Here is a 14,166-nt window from a genome sequence, read left to right on the forward strand (position 1 = left end):
CGTGTTACCTTTAAGACTCATCATCTCTATGCTAGTGTTCTCCCAAATGGTGACTAAATAAAAATTACCCAGTATTTTATAAATATACACGTTGGAAAATTTAAATATTTCTCTTTGAGAGGAAATGAAACAAAATAATTTCTTTGACTCATGCACTTCTCACATATATTCCAATCAAAGGCTAACTAGAATGAGAAGTCCCTCAATGAACACTTTAAAACGTCTAATGCCATTTTGCGGTTTCGTTCTAAATTTGTCTATAAAGTAAAGGAAAATTGTGCTTGTCAGATGAATTAACAGTCCTTTAAAACATTATTTTATAATTGAAAAATTAACCAAAAATGGTGTCATTTCGTTTTATTTTTTTTGTCTGAGTAACTGAAAACAGCTTCTCTGATTTTATACAATTGTACAATATCAGCAAAAAAGTAGAAAATTTTCTTTAAAATACAACTTTAGTAAAGTACAGTACATTAAAATACTGACGTCTCCATTCTATTTTCCAAAAACACATTTTTAAACAACTAGTGTTTTACACTGGGTAACATGGTGAGCATTATAGCTTTTCTTTTACATTTACGTCTAACATTACTTTCTATTAAAAACGTCCTAAAATTTCATCTGATTTATGTAGGTGGTTTAATGTAGGATCCTACTGAATATTAGCACACTTTTGTCATGGTGGCACGTTGTGTAGTAAACATCAATGCACTTGGGGATATGATTCGGCGCTTAGTGTCTCTGACATAATGCTGATGCTTTGTTCTTCTTGACTGAATTTCTGTTATGAATCACATTTTGTCAAATAGCATGCCGGTTTAGATCTTCTCAACATAGTTGCCAGGAAACATGCCTTCCTTTCCTCGAAGACGGCCTTGCCACCAACCTGAGGGATCTGGGCAGACAGCACAACCCTGGTTAATGCAGTATTCGCTTACCCAATATAATCTGTATAAAGTTCACTTTTAATATTATAAAAATAGATTACCTTCACATATGATTTCTATGATTTCATCTGTTTGAAAGCTGAGCTCATCTGTGTCCTGAGCATCATAAGCGTAGATTGCTCTGCACTGTGGGATGCGGGGTCTGGGTCTGGGTTTGGGTTTGGGTCCCCCTGAACCTGGAAGAGGCTTGTACTCTTTCGAACGTCTGCGGTGCATTCTGAAAGAAAACACAGAATATTTCCTTTGAAAGACTGAAATAAACTGAAATGATATTTGAAATTAAGATACAAACTAACATTGCTGGTAAAAACTGAAACTCAATTTCTATCATTATCTATTCTGTTTCTATAAATTAACTAAAATAATAGCAAAATTTACTTTTTTGTTTTGTTTTAGTATCTCTAATAAAATTAATAATGAGTATTTATTCATTATATACATTATTTATGACATCGAAAACAAAATACTATAACCTGAATGACAGAATTAATTTTGCCATTACGTCTGTAATGTGGCTTCATGTGAATGTAAATGATCTGTTGTAAAGCTGAAAGTGCGTGATAAATACAAGTTATTGTCTCCCAAAAGAAGGAATCAACTCTAAACAAGTAATTCAAATCCCACTTCCAAGATGGCTACAGATCACAGGGGAACATATTTGCATAAATGTTCTAATTTGGTCATCCATGAAAAATTTAGCCCGCCCTCAAACACCGTAGATTTGTGTGGTTAACATCTCGTCGAGAAGACACTGTCGAGTAAATTCATTTTATTTTCACTTCCAAAAGATTTTACTGAAGACTGTTGCTTTAATTCACAAATTTCTTGCTCTTGAAAAATGGCTCTGTATCCAGTTTATTTGGAGCAGCTGGCTCCACTGAATCACAACCTGTATGTATGATGAATAACAGATGTTTGTATTTTCTATCGAGTGTCCAAAATACGGAACTATGGCAATGGGCTTTCATTTCCAACATGCACTGTATGCGGTAGACCAATCACAACATAGTCATCTGACCAATCAGAGCAGAGTAGGCTCATGGAAAGGAGGGGTTTACAGAGACTGAATCTTAGAACTGCTTAAAAAAAAATCGTTTGAGAATCGTTGGAAAATTAGGTGATATTAAACTAATATTTTGATAAACAACAGCATCTTTTGACCTTTCATGCAGGTAAACCTAATGTAGGAGGCTTCCAAAACTATATTAGGAACCTTAAAAATTTTACAGTTATTAACATACTGATCTGTGATCTAGTTTCAGTCAAACAGGTTTTTAGATTGTAATTCTTCGGTCAGTATGGCTTGGAGGATATAATACATTTAATTGCATTTATCTGGGATTCTGTCATATAATCCATCATCTTACCCTGCCACGCCCTGATCAGGAACGTTCATGAAGCCCATATCAGTGTAGATCTGGTTCTCTTGTTGACTGCGGCGAGATCCCTGGAGTCTGGGAAGGGTAGGCTGATCCATACTGGACTGCTGACGGAGCAGAGATTTCCTCACGGCAGGCTGCCCTTGGGTTCCTCTTCCTCGACTATCAGACTTAGGAGGTTCTGAAATCACAGGCCATATGAACATTTTAAAACTATTTCTAAAACGGTTTAGTGGAAACTTTTGTGAAATATGTAAAATTGTGGTCTTACCACGTGAAGACTGGCCTACATTGCGATTTTGGTTCCCCATGTACCTGCTTTTTCGGTTGTCACGGCGAGTGGGTCCTACAGAAATTATAATTGTGACTTATTAAATATATATATAGATAGATAAAATACACACACCCAACGCATACATTATCATTCAAATGTTTGACACTTAATAAATTATTTTAAATAATCAATGATGCATTACAATGATCAAAATAACAGCGTTTTTAAATAGACATTTTTTGTAACAATAAACTGCTCTTTTTACTTTCACTTTTGAGCTTTATATCCTGAAAAAAAAAAAAAATATTTTCAGAAAAACATTAAGCAGCACAACTGTTTTCAACACTGATAATAATATGAATGTTTCAATGTATTATATAATAATAAGTACATTTCTTCCAAATGAGCATCTCAGAAAGATTTCTGCTGAAAATTCAGCATTTCATCACAGGAATAAATTCCATTTCAGAATATGTTTGAAAAAAAACTGTTATTTTAAATGGTATTAATATTAGGGCTGTCAAACAATGAATTGCGTCCAAAATAAAAGTTTATGTTTACATAATATGTGTGTGTGTATATTTATCATGTATTTACAAATACACACACATATGTGTATACATTTTTTATATGTATTTATTTTGGATGCGATTACTTACAATTAAGGGTTTGACAGCCCTTATTAATATATCACAATATTTCGGTTTTTGATCAAATACATGCAGCCTTGGTGAGCATAAGATCTCACCAGCCCAAACTTTTGAACTTATGTGTCTCCGTAATCTAAAAAAATTATTCAAAAGGGGTGTCAAGACCACTAAATAGTGATTATATAGCCCATAAAGGTATTACAAAAGTTTTACAAATTCAACTGTAAACAGACACACAATCTATAAGAGTTTTCTATATGAATAAAACACCGTATTCTAAGCATTTAAAATATTTTAACTAAAACTCTCAATTTCAATGGACTCACTTGCGCTTTTAGGCAGACCGGGTCCAATACTGACAGTCAGGGCCTTGCTGCTGGGCTTCACAACTGCTTCATCACCCTGACCCATCTGAAACTGGATCTGTCGAGAGCCAGCAGATGAAAATGGACCCCATCCTCCTTTCTTCACCTTAAATTCAAGCCTGATAGAGAAAAATGTTGAAATGACAAGACCAACATATAATACTTTTTCTAAATAATATAGCACATGGTAAATTTCTCAGTGAGGGAAACATTGCTCACAAGTTGTTAAACTTAAGAGGCAGCTTTTTCCGTGTTTTTTCCTCGTAACGCTTGTACAGAAGACTGAGGAACTCTGTTTTAAAGACAGACTGCAGCACACTGTCATACTGATCCTCGTGCACTATGAAGAGGTCGTCCTGTAGTGTGCTGAGGAAAGAGAGGTACAATAACTGATCCGCCCATCATCTACATTCAATTTAGAAAATTATGAAAACCTGCTTGAAGGCATCATTCACTCGCCCGCAAGTTGTTCCAAACCTGTATGAGTTTCTTTCTTCTCTTGAGAACATAAAAAAAGATATTGTTACAAATGACAGTATGGGAAAAAAAGTATTATGGAACATTCTACAAAATATTTTCTTTTGTGTTCAGCAGAAGAAAGAAATTCATACAAGTTTTGAACAACTTGAGGGTGAACAAATGATGATACAATTTTCATTTTTGGCTTAACTATCCCTTTAATAACTTATTGGTTAGAAAACCCTTTATTTTAATTCTTATTTAAATGTATGATTTATTAATTAATTTGAAGCTTTAATGTAGGAAGAACTTCAAAGGCAGAGTACCTAAGAGAGACAGATTGGATCTTTTCCACCTCGATCTTTCTCTTCAAGACCTCCCGAATCTGGCCTTTCTCAGGACCCTGCTTCACCTTCTCACGTCCAATCAAATAGAGGAACTTAGGGGTGAGAATGAGGTCACGCTTGACAGTCTGTGGGTGTAGAAACATTATGTGAGTGTGTGGCCATATGAAATATGTCAGATGAACTACATGTGCAGAATGAAACGTCTGCTGGTTCAGTAAACTAGCACAAAAATACTACTAAACAGTTGCTCAGGAAGTGAGCTATAAGTTTCCCACCTTAAATCTGCGGTCATATTTGACCACCACGTCAGCAAAATCAACCCTCTCCCTACGACCCACGAACTGCCGAATCTCTGGATGGTTGTCCATGCCAATGTAGTCTCCCATGAAATTGCGGTTCAGACTGTTCTTTCGTCTCTCCTTCTTGTTCAGCAGAACGTCAGAGGCTGAAGTCATTACAGAATTTAAAAAAAAAGGGGATCCAGACACAATTTTAGCAGTATAAACCAAAAAAAGTGTTTTTAAATTATTTTTCCTGCATGTATAAAAGAGAGCAATCTGAATGAAGTCTTACCTTCCTCTCGCATTCGGACATACTTGCGCACAGCAATGTGTTTGCGCCAGGCTTGCTGGATTACCCGAGCATATCCGTTGTATTTTCTTTCCCTCATCTCCTCCAGCAGGAACAACTAAAGATTGACATAATCATACCTATTTTTCATACGCATCACTACTGCATATCAACAAAATATTTCAGAATATCAACAAAATGCTATCACAAAATGGCCAAAGCCACTTAGTTCACAAGACAACAGCCTGAACATAAGGTGTGTAACGACTGATGCACTACACTTATTCTATCCACTATGTTCTCAATTGTCTGGTATACAAATTTTATATGGTTATTTAAGTCATCCAACATTGAAGTCAAATAGCCAAACTAAAAAAAAAGCAATTCAATTTGTCTATGACTAAAATAAACTGTCCCATCTCAAAGAAAATGAGTTACAGCTGCAAAAAAGGGAGACAAATAGGTCCCAAAATAGGTAATTTGATTTAAAAAAACCAACAACATCACATTAAATCACAACTGTAATATATCGGTTCACAGCACTACCTTCAAGTAAAAAAAAAAAGAAGTACATACAGATTCTGGGGCCTTGATGAAGATCTTGGTCTTGCCCAGCTGGTACTGGTCTGAGTCCATATTGACAGATTTTAAAAGGTGCAGGACACCCTGTTTCTCATCTCCACGCCACTGAGGCCATGTTTCTCTGGTCAAGATGGCATATCTGAGCAAATATAAAAGAAAAGTTACTTATAGTATGTCACATTTTATAAGTATTCTGCAATTTAGCAAATCAAGTTATCAGAAAGTCCATATATAGTGTTTGGTATCTTGACAGGCATTGGGAAGTGGCGATTGTACCTTTGCAGGAATTTCTTGAAGACACGTCGGAAGGCGTAGCCGGCCCTACGAACACGGATGTTCTCCCGCAGTCCCAGATATTCGACTTGGTGTTTGACGCGGCTTTCCTCCCAGTCGCGAGGCTTTTTGGTCTCGTTGGGCTTGATGCATCGAATATAGTGAGGGGTGCATTTCATTAATGTCTGGACCAGATTATTTGCCTGTTTCTGTAAGAGGGGAAGGGAGAAAAAGACAGAAAAATTACACAAATCTAAAAGCATAACATTACATTCACTGTAACTTCACACAGCATCCACCACACTCGCCAGGCACTAAATGCAGGTTGGGCAGTAACTTTGTTAGGAACTGAAACATGATACATTGTTTAAATCAAATTGTAGGAATATTTCTGGTTAAGTGTGCATTTCTCTGTTCTGTAAATCAGTTATTTTACCTTAATCTTTGAACCTGCAGTGGTGGGACGGCCCCTCTTCTCAGCCTCCAGGTTCTCTGGGAACAAATCTTTGATGAAGGCACTGTGGATATGACCAGAAAATAAGAGATCAATCATTTCAAACAACTCTGAAGCCCTAAAACCATTTATTCTTTACCAGCACATGGAAGGCATAATCATACAGCTGCCTGTAGTGAAGTAATACACCACAGAATATCTCACAAGAAGAAAACTATTTACCATCCTCCGTAAAAATGCTACACCATATTGATTTTATGATTTATTTATGTGATTTATTATTTCATTAAGGAGTTACAGCTGAACTGCAGATGTTGTGGATCGGTGCATGAGTGCATTAAGGGGCTTTTAAAAACCTTCGGCTAAAACAGCAGTAAAAATAGCCAAATAACCACTTACAACTCGCTGCTCTGCATGAGCTCGATGATGTCATTGAACAGCACATCCCTGTTTCTCTCACAGAAGCCGCTCACATCATATGACACCTGGAAATAAGGGCTCTTATTACTCTCACTAAGAAGTTAATCAATATCAGAGAGACTCTGCTTGCTGGAAGCAGACTAAAACATTCAGGGCAACTGAATTCCGATGATTAATTTAAATATAATACTCATGTTACCAACGCTGGGCACACTGAACTCTTAAAGAAGAATTAATACACCCTCATTTACAAAGTTTGTTTATCAGGTATTATGGCAGATCTGATTTTTAGCTCTGTTTAAAATTATATTTAAGTACATTTTGTAAAATATCCCCCCAAAAAGTCATTACAAAAAATGTGAAAATTCAAACCAAACAGTGTGTAGTGGAAGGAAAACACAGTTCTTCAACAGTAGGAGTCAGTGTTGCACCCACACTACTGCCAAGCATCCAGGTGCATTTTATAAAATGTGATTTTTTTTATCATTTATTGTTTATTTTATATATATTTTAAGTGTCTCTTACCTTGCCTGCATAGTGGTGCACTATGAAACCTTTGTTCCAGCTGTTGAAGTGCTCATGAGTGCCAATTTGCGACTGGAGTTTTTGCAGCAGAGTCTGGTCTGCACCCTCTCCTTTTGCATGCATGGTGGCGCACACATCATCCAGGATGCTCATGATGCCAGGAGGATTCTGGGTAATTAAGGTGCCAATTAGATGCCATTAGATTAGAAACGGTGTCGTCATGCATTTGACAACCTTTTTGATGCAGAATGTCTACAAAGTGTAAACTCACCACTTTGGACTCGATTAAATCACAAACAACTTTGTTGTTAAAGTACTCAATAGGGGTCCATTTGATTCCTTCCTGTACGTACTCTTCCTGCAAATGTGATAGATAACGTCAGCAAACCCTTCCCTAGAGACGTCTGTGTGTGTATATGCTTATTAAAAATTATTCTCAGTTCTTTCTCATAAATGATTCATTAGTCCCACCTGCTCTGCTTTTAGTGTGAGCTCAATAAAAATCTGCTGCAGTTTTTCATTCACAAAGTTAATGCAGAATTGCTCAAATCCATTTTTCTAGAGAGGTAAAGGCATGTGGTTACTTATAAAATTTATATGATGAGCAAAGAGAAGAGATGCATGTAGAAAAAGATAAATTAACTCACCTGAAAGATTTCAAAACCATAGATGTCCAGAACGCCGATGTTTAACTCTTCGCGGTCTTTCTGCATTGCCTTGTTTATGGCCTTCAAATACAAGCACAAACTAATTCAAATGACTTTTCTTTTGCTTTTTGAAACATAAACTAATGTATAAAAGTTTGGGGTCAGTAAGAAGACTTTTACACTCAACAAGGCTGCATTTATTTAATCGAAATACAGTAAATATTGTGAAATATCATTACAGTTAGTTCTGTATTGTAAAATGTAATTTAGAATTTATTTAGAATAGAAGTCTTTTGTAACATTAGAAATGGCTTTATTGTCAATTTAACGCTTCCTTGAAAAATAGAACATACTGACCCAAAGCTTTTGAATGCTGCAATACACCATATGGACACAAAAACATATTTTTAGACAATTCAAATTGTAAAAATTCTAATTGACTCACATCAACCAAGTAGTCAAAGAGTCTAGAATACAGGGCTTTGGACAGGGCGTCCCGGGTGAAGGAGGCCTGCTCCGTGTTCAAGGTGACAGAGATAGTCTCAGTTTTGCCACCCCACTTGCTGTCCATGATGCGACTGGTTAGTTTGCTCTTTAGACCGTCCTGATTGATTCCCAACAGGTATGATGGGAATGCCAGGACTGCAGCAGAGTGAGAAAGTGAATATGTAGCTAAGATAAATATCCATACACAAGCTCCTCAAAAGAATGGCTTGTTCTGAATCGGATCTACACACTGGTAAATTAATAAAAATGTAAGCATAAACTCACAGTCTTCACTCTCCACCACAGCATAGTTGCCCTCCTCTCTAAAAGCGATGTTGCCGAGATGGAGGATTCCTGCCACAATCTGCAGCACGGTGTCCTGTGCTTCCAAAGACAGGCCGACCACAGACATGGCAGCCTAAAAATGCAATATTTATAATTTTATTTTCATTATGAGAGTGTTTATACTGAATGGCAGGAACACGGCCATAAGGTTTCTATTAGGGGGTTCAATGCTTCACACCCACCATTGTGTCTTTAAACTCCTTTTTGTCATTAACATCCTCCACGGTGTAGGTGTCGGACTGGTTTAAGTACAAGTAGTAATCAGGGGTTGTGACGCCTAAATTCTCTCTCTGCTCCTTGGTGGCTCCTTGCAAGAGCTGATACAGAAAAACAGTGGTATCAACAACATACAGGACTTTTATCCTAATTCAATAATCCTCCATACTGACCTGATTTAGTAAACTACTAATATGACACAATGCAATCCACAATTGGTCTTAACTGGATTAAATCCCACTGCCGTAACATGACACACAACTATTTGCCAGCTTACACAACACATCGCACCCTGTTTCCATGAGTTTACAGCTTTACCTGGTAATATATATGGAAACTCCTTTCCCCATGGTTCTGAGACACTACTCTGGATTTTTCCAAAAGGAAGTTGGAGATCTTTCCACCATCAGGTTCTCCCCCTCGGCTGAACTGAATTTCAAAGTATTTTCCCTGAGGTATGAAATAAACATATTACGGTATGCAGGGAACTTAAAAGCTTGTGCACTGACATTATCACATGTGCATGTGTTGGCATACTGCTGCAGAAAAGAAAGCCTAATGAACTACAACTTCACAGCCAACACACACACACACACAAACTGCACTCCTACAATCAAATCCAACAAGCCATAACATGCTAAGAACCAGCATGCTCCAGATGACATTCTTAGAACTGGATAGCACACCGATTCTAGAGATTAAACAGCAGTGAGACTTACACGTTCCTTTTAATAATACTAATAATAAAATTTCACTAATAATTAAAATTTCAATATTATCTTATCAGTTACAAGATATATCTGTAAGTTACAAATTTCATTAAAAAATAATGTGTGTACAATCATTATTTCTGACTCTAAATAATGGGATACAATTATTAGACATAAAATAATAATAAAAGGATTTCTAAAATACTTTTCTTTTAAGGCAAATCATTGCAGCAAGACTTACAAAGCGACTGGAGTTGTTGTTGCGGACAGTTTTTGCATTCCCAAAAGCCTCCAGGAGGGGGTTAGACTGGAGAATGATGTCTTTGACATGCTAAAAGAGGAAAGAGGAAACAACAGTACATCACAGACTATTCAAGTATGTCCAGTAAGATATGTACGCTAAACTTACACTAAACACTTTATTTTGTTAAACTATATATATATATATATATATATATATATATATATATATATATATATATATATAAAAACGTTTAAATCATTAAATGTCTTTAGTTACTGATGGCAATGAATTGTTCAGTGTCACAGAGGAACAAAGAGATCATCGTCAGATATTTGTCTAGGTGATTTCAAAGGCACCACATCTCACAAACAATGAGAACAGAATATGGGCAATATTAACAAAAGACACAACCACACCCATGAATCCACATGAATTTTGAGTTGAGCTCAATCGGGCTCTCATTAAGCAAGGCCTTCCAACAAAGTATTCCCAAACCTGTCTGACCTAAAATATTTACTTGAAGAACCCCCTAAAATTTTAAGTGAATATTTCAGCAACAAATTTGCATGTTCGCAGTTTTCCGATGTTTGCTTAATAGTCACATAACATCCAAACAGACCAACAAATAAAATTTTGCATCTTTTTTTTGTAATTAATTTGATTGTTTTTATTTTATATTACATTTTTATTTATTATTACATTTATTCTTTATACATTTTTATTACGTTGTTATATTTTATTATATAATATTCTATTTATTTATTTTATTATATTTAATTATTAATCAATTAATATATTTAAATTAATTACTGGCTTTTTTATCAAACCCTCCTTCATGAACCCCCAGGCATTTGCAAACCCCCCGTTTAGGAAACCCTGATCTAGCAGATGATAACCTCACCTGAACTTTAGTTCCACCTCCTGAGACTTTGGAGATGTAGCTCATAATGTACTTGGCTGCCACGGTCTTCCCCGCTCCACTCTCTCCGCTATAATACAAACACGTTCAGATCACATATAATGCAAAGCTTTGATGCGGTACAAATACTTTAAAGGCGTCTCAGTGTGCGGGCGCCAGATCCTTGATCCCTGACCTGATAATGACACACTGGTTCTCTGAGTCAATCATCATGTTGCGGTACATATTGTCGGCCAGAGCGTAGATGTGGGGGGGGTTCTCATACTGCGCCTGTGAAAGACAGAATACAAACACACCGCGGGGTCTAATACAACGGTCCTGGAAAATTAAACGTCACATTTGCATGAAATCGCATCTTGATTTGCATATGCACTTTCTATGATTCGGCCATCCAGGGGAAGATGTTAACAAATACAGATCCGTAGGCAGTCTTTGGAAGCACAAAAGCAAGACCGGACTTGCTCTGCTCCATCTGTCCATGACTTAAATGACTTATCCTGTTGGAATGATTACTCATCTGAACTTTAACTACATTTATTAGTATCCATGTATTTAGGGCATTGCACAGTAAAGCATTATGTACTGGACACTAACAGGAAATGTATATTGTACTTACAGCTCCCTGATACAGTTCAATCTCACGGTCTGTGAAATACGGCAGCTGTTTAAAAGGGTTCACTGAGATCAGCACGGCACCAATGTATGTCTGAAGAGATGTGGTTATGGCAAAAACAAATGCTGGTAGGTGGACAAAAAGAGATTTTTTTGCTCTTAGACATGTTAATGACATTTGGAGAGCAGGTAAAAGGGGAACCATTCTCTAAATCTGATATTGGCACACATGTTTGACTGTAATAGTAGATTCAAAATAAATGTTTTTCTTTTTGAATATATTTTAAAATGTTCTCTTTCTGGTGCAAGTCAAATCAGCGCATCGCAACTATATGTAATATGATATAATCTCTTATGCTCAAAATTGTGCATTTATTTTATCGAAAAAAATAAATAAAACAGTAATATGGTGAAATATTTTTACAATGTAACTGCTTTCATTTTGAATATATATTTTTAAATGTGTTTTATTCCTATGATGGCAGTCTTCAGTTTCTCACAATCCTTCAAAAATCATTCTATGATGATGATTACTTTATCAAGAAACACTTCAAATTATTATCGAAGTTGAAAGTGGTGCGGCTTAATGTTTCTGTGGAAACAAAATATTCATAAAAAGTAAAAACAAAATATATTTGAAATATTTTTCGTAACACTACATCTTTACTGTTACTTTTGATCACTTTAATGCATCATTTCTGAAAAAAAAAAAACATTCATTCCTTTAAAAAAAGATTTACAGACCCCGAACATTTCAACCGTATTAGTGTATATTTAAGTATGCCAGACCAAATAACTGAACACTTTTTGTTCATTACAGACATAAGGATACGAAAATGAAGTCATCCATGTATCGTTTCTTGAGGTTATCTGTGATGGCATCTTCACTGATCTTGGGGAGGAGGACCATGTCATCCACACCACTGACCTTCACATTCTGGGTCTGCCAGTGATATTTCTCTTTGCTTCCCTTTATGAGAGAGAAAAATGATTTATTTAAACATATCTCTATGGTCACCTGTGCTGACACACTATTTGGGTTAAATAAAGATATTTTATGCTTTATACAGTTGGCAGCACTGTGTTAGACAAGAGGGCTAGTGTTCAGCAGAATTAATAAGTAACAAGCTGATTAAAGGGTTAATAAGTGTAAGAATAAACACATTAACAAAACGAAAAGAGCCAGCAACTGCGCACAGAGGAGGGAATGACATTTATAAAATACTTTATGAGCACTTTCATTAGATTTGTGAAGCGTTAAAACCTCTGACACTTTGTCAGGACTGGACTATGACATGAACAAAACTACTCCTGTAGTTATACCTTAAAGTTGCACAGCTTTACAAGCATTTCAGTGCAGGTGTACAACAAAACAAAGAAATGTGAGCCATATTTCTCACCCTCAAGCCATAAACAATGCAAATGGTTAGTCGGGTGATTAAAAATCAAGTATGACCAATTAAATCTTTGATTATTACAATAAGAGTATTTACTCCTTGCATAAGTCCTTATAACAATATTTCTGAGGAATACATTTCCATTATCCTCTCATGAATTCTAGGAAATTTCTTGTCAGATTTCTTCTTTATATAATGTCCCAAAACCGAGTTTGATGGGAGTGTTTGACAAGCAAAACACCGTCCACCTAAATATCTACAATTTTTTTTTTTTTTTTTAGAAGTTATTGCTGTTTTTTATAACAATACTAATGTGTGATTTACTTTGCTAGACAGATAAACAATGTCTAAAATTCTAATAATTATTTTGATACATTCATTTGTTTAGTCGACAGTGCAAACTCAACTTCTATGTTAGATTGGTCTATAGAAAGCGTTGAAAGCAGGATTTACCGTCAGTTGCAACTCTTAATTTTTTAACTCAACTTAAAATGTAATTTTAATAGGTTATTTCAGGTTTTAAAAGCACTTACCATGATGGATTAAAAGCACTTCCTGTATCACACCCTTGATAACTTTCAGTCCTGCGTGGACTCTTCGAGGAAATCTTGCAAGTTTCAGGTGAAACTCCAGGATTTATCTAGTCGTCCATTTAATATTCCACCTATAAACTCCTAAACGATTTCTTAATTGTATCCAAAAGCGTAAACGAGCCTGGATATAGAGTTGCATGTATCGAGAATACTCATGAAACGTTTAAATAATGGTTGTACGGGTGTTGTCCATGCATCGGCAAGTGTAGGCAGGTAGTCTACTGGAGTTTTTCCTTCTTTCTGTTGCGGAAGGAAACGTAGATACTTGCACATAACGGCGCCACCCCACGATCCTGAACAGATTTACCTGTTCCACAGGTAATCACAGCACAATACAAACGCAGGAAAATGAGCCTCTGGGCCTCGGCTGGAGAAAGCGTGGTGAAACCATTTTAGTGCCTCACAACAATTTTCAATTATTTATAAACGTACAAAAATAAAATAAATAATATTTAGAAAATTTCTAAACACTACTATGGTGAAAATTATTTGTCTTAAATTTTTTTAAAACCATCTAGTACAATAAAAAATATATTTTGTACAATAGTAAAAGAGTAATAAGTATAGCATTTTGAAAATTTTACTAAAAACTATTTATCAATAATTACATTTTTATAAGTGTCCACGCACACATACACTACACTAGAAATTAAACAGGTATGTAGGATTGTGATATTCACAAAAAATTAAAGAAAAATAAAGAAAAATATCAATTACAGGGTCTTAAATTTTTTTTTGTAAAAATATACAGA

At 35.7% G+C, this 14,166-nt stretch overlaps 1 protein-coding gene across 1 annotated transcript; it reads right to left on the reverse strand.

Moving 5' to 3' along the window:
- Positions 1 to 15: 15 nt before the first annotated feature.
- LOC113059745 (unconventional myosin-Ie-like) lies at positions 16 to 13,717 on the reverse strand. Its single transcript, XM_026228305.1, has 27 exons — positions 13,355 to 13,717; positions 12,257 to 12,394; positions 11,429 to 11,518; positions 10,988 to 11,082; positions 10,795 to 10,882; positions 9,891 to 9,980; positions 9,258 to 9,389; positions 8,906 to 9,040; positions 8,664 to 8,796; positions 8,338 to 8,534; positions 7,893 to 7,973; positions 7,717 to 7,803; positions 7,517 to 7,603; positions 7,246 to 7,413; positions 6,700 to 6,785; positions 6,283 to 6,364; positions 5,850 to 6,055; positions 5,568 to 5,712; positions 4,995 to 5,109; positions 4,697 to 4,866; positions 4,401 to 4,546; positions 3,835 to 3,981; positions 3,577 to 3,734; positions 2,598 to 2,672; positions 2,315 to 2,507; positions 989 to 1,164; positions 16 to 895 (listed from the first exon to the last, which is right to left on the reverse strand). The coding sequence occupies exons 1-27, from the start codon at positions 13,355 to 13,357 to the stop codon at positions 819 to 821; spliced, it is 3,300 nt and encodes a 1,099-aa protein (XP_026084090.1). The 5' UTR covers positions 13,358 to 13,717; the 3' UTR covers positions 16 to 818.
- Between the last annotated feature and the right edge of the window lie 449 nt (positions 13,718 to 14,166).

The sequence above is a fragment of the Carassius auratus genome, chromosome 41 (assembly GCF_003368295.1).
Source record: "Carassius auratus strain Wakin chromosome 41, ASM336829v1, whole genome shotgun sequence".
NCBI lineage: Eukaryota > Metazoa > Chordata > Actinopteri > Cypriniformes > Cyprinidae > Carassius > Carassius auratus.

Excerpts from the sequence above, each read along its gene's own strand:
- LOC113059745 (XM_026228305.1), bottom strand. Across the intron at positions 7,414-7,516 it reads ATTTAATCGAGTCCAAAGTG|AATCCTCCTGGCATCATGAG; the intron begins GTGAGTTTACAC and ends TTAATTACCCAG. Across the intron at positions 4,867-4,994 it reads TGTCCGAATGCGAGAGGAAG|CCTCTGACGTTCTGCTGAAC; the intron begins GTAAGACTTCAT and ends TAATGACTTCAG.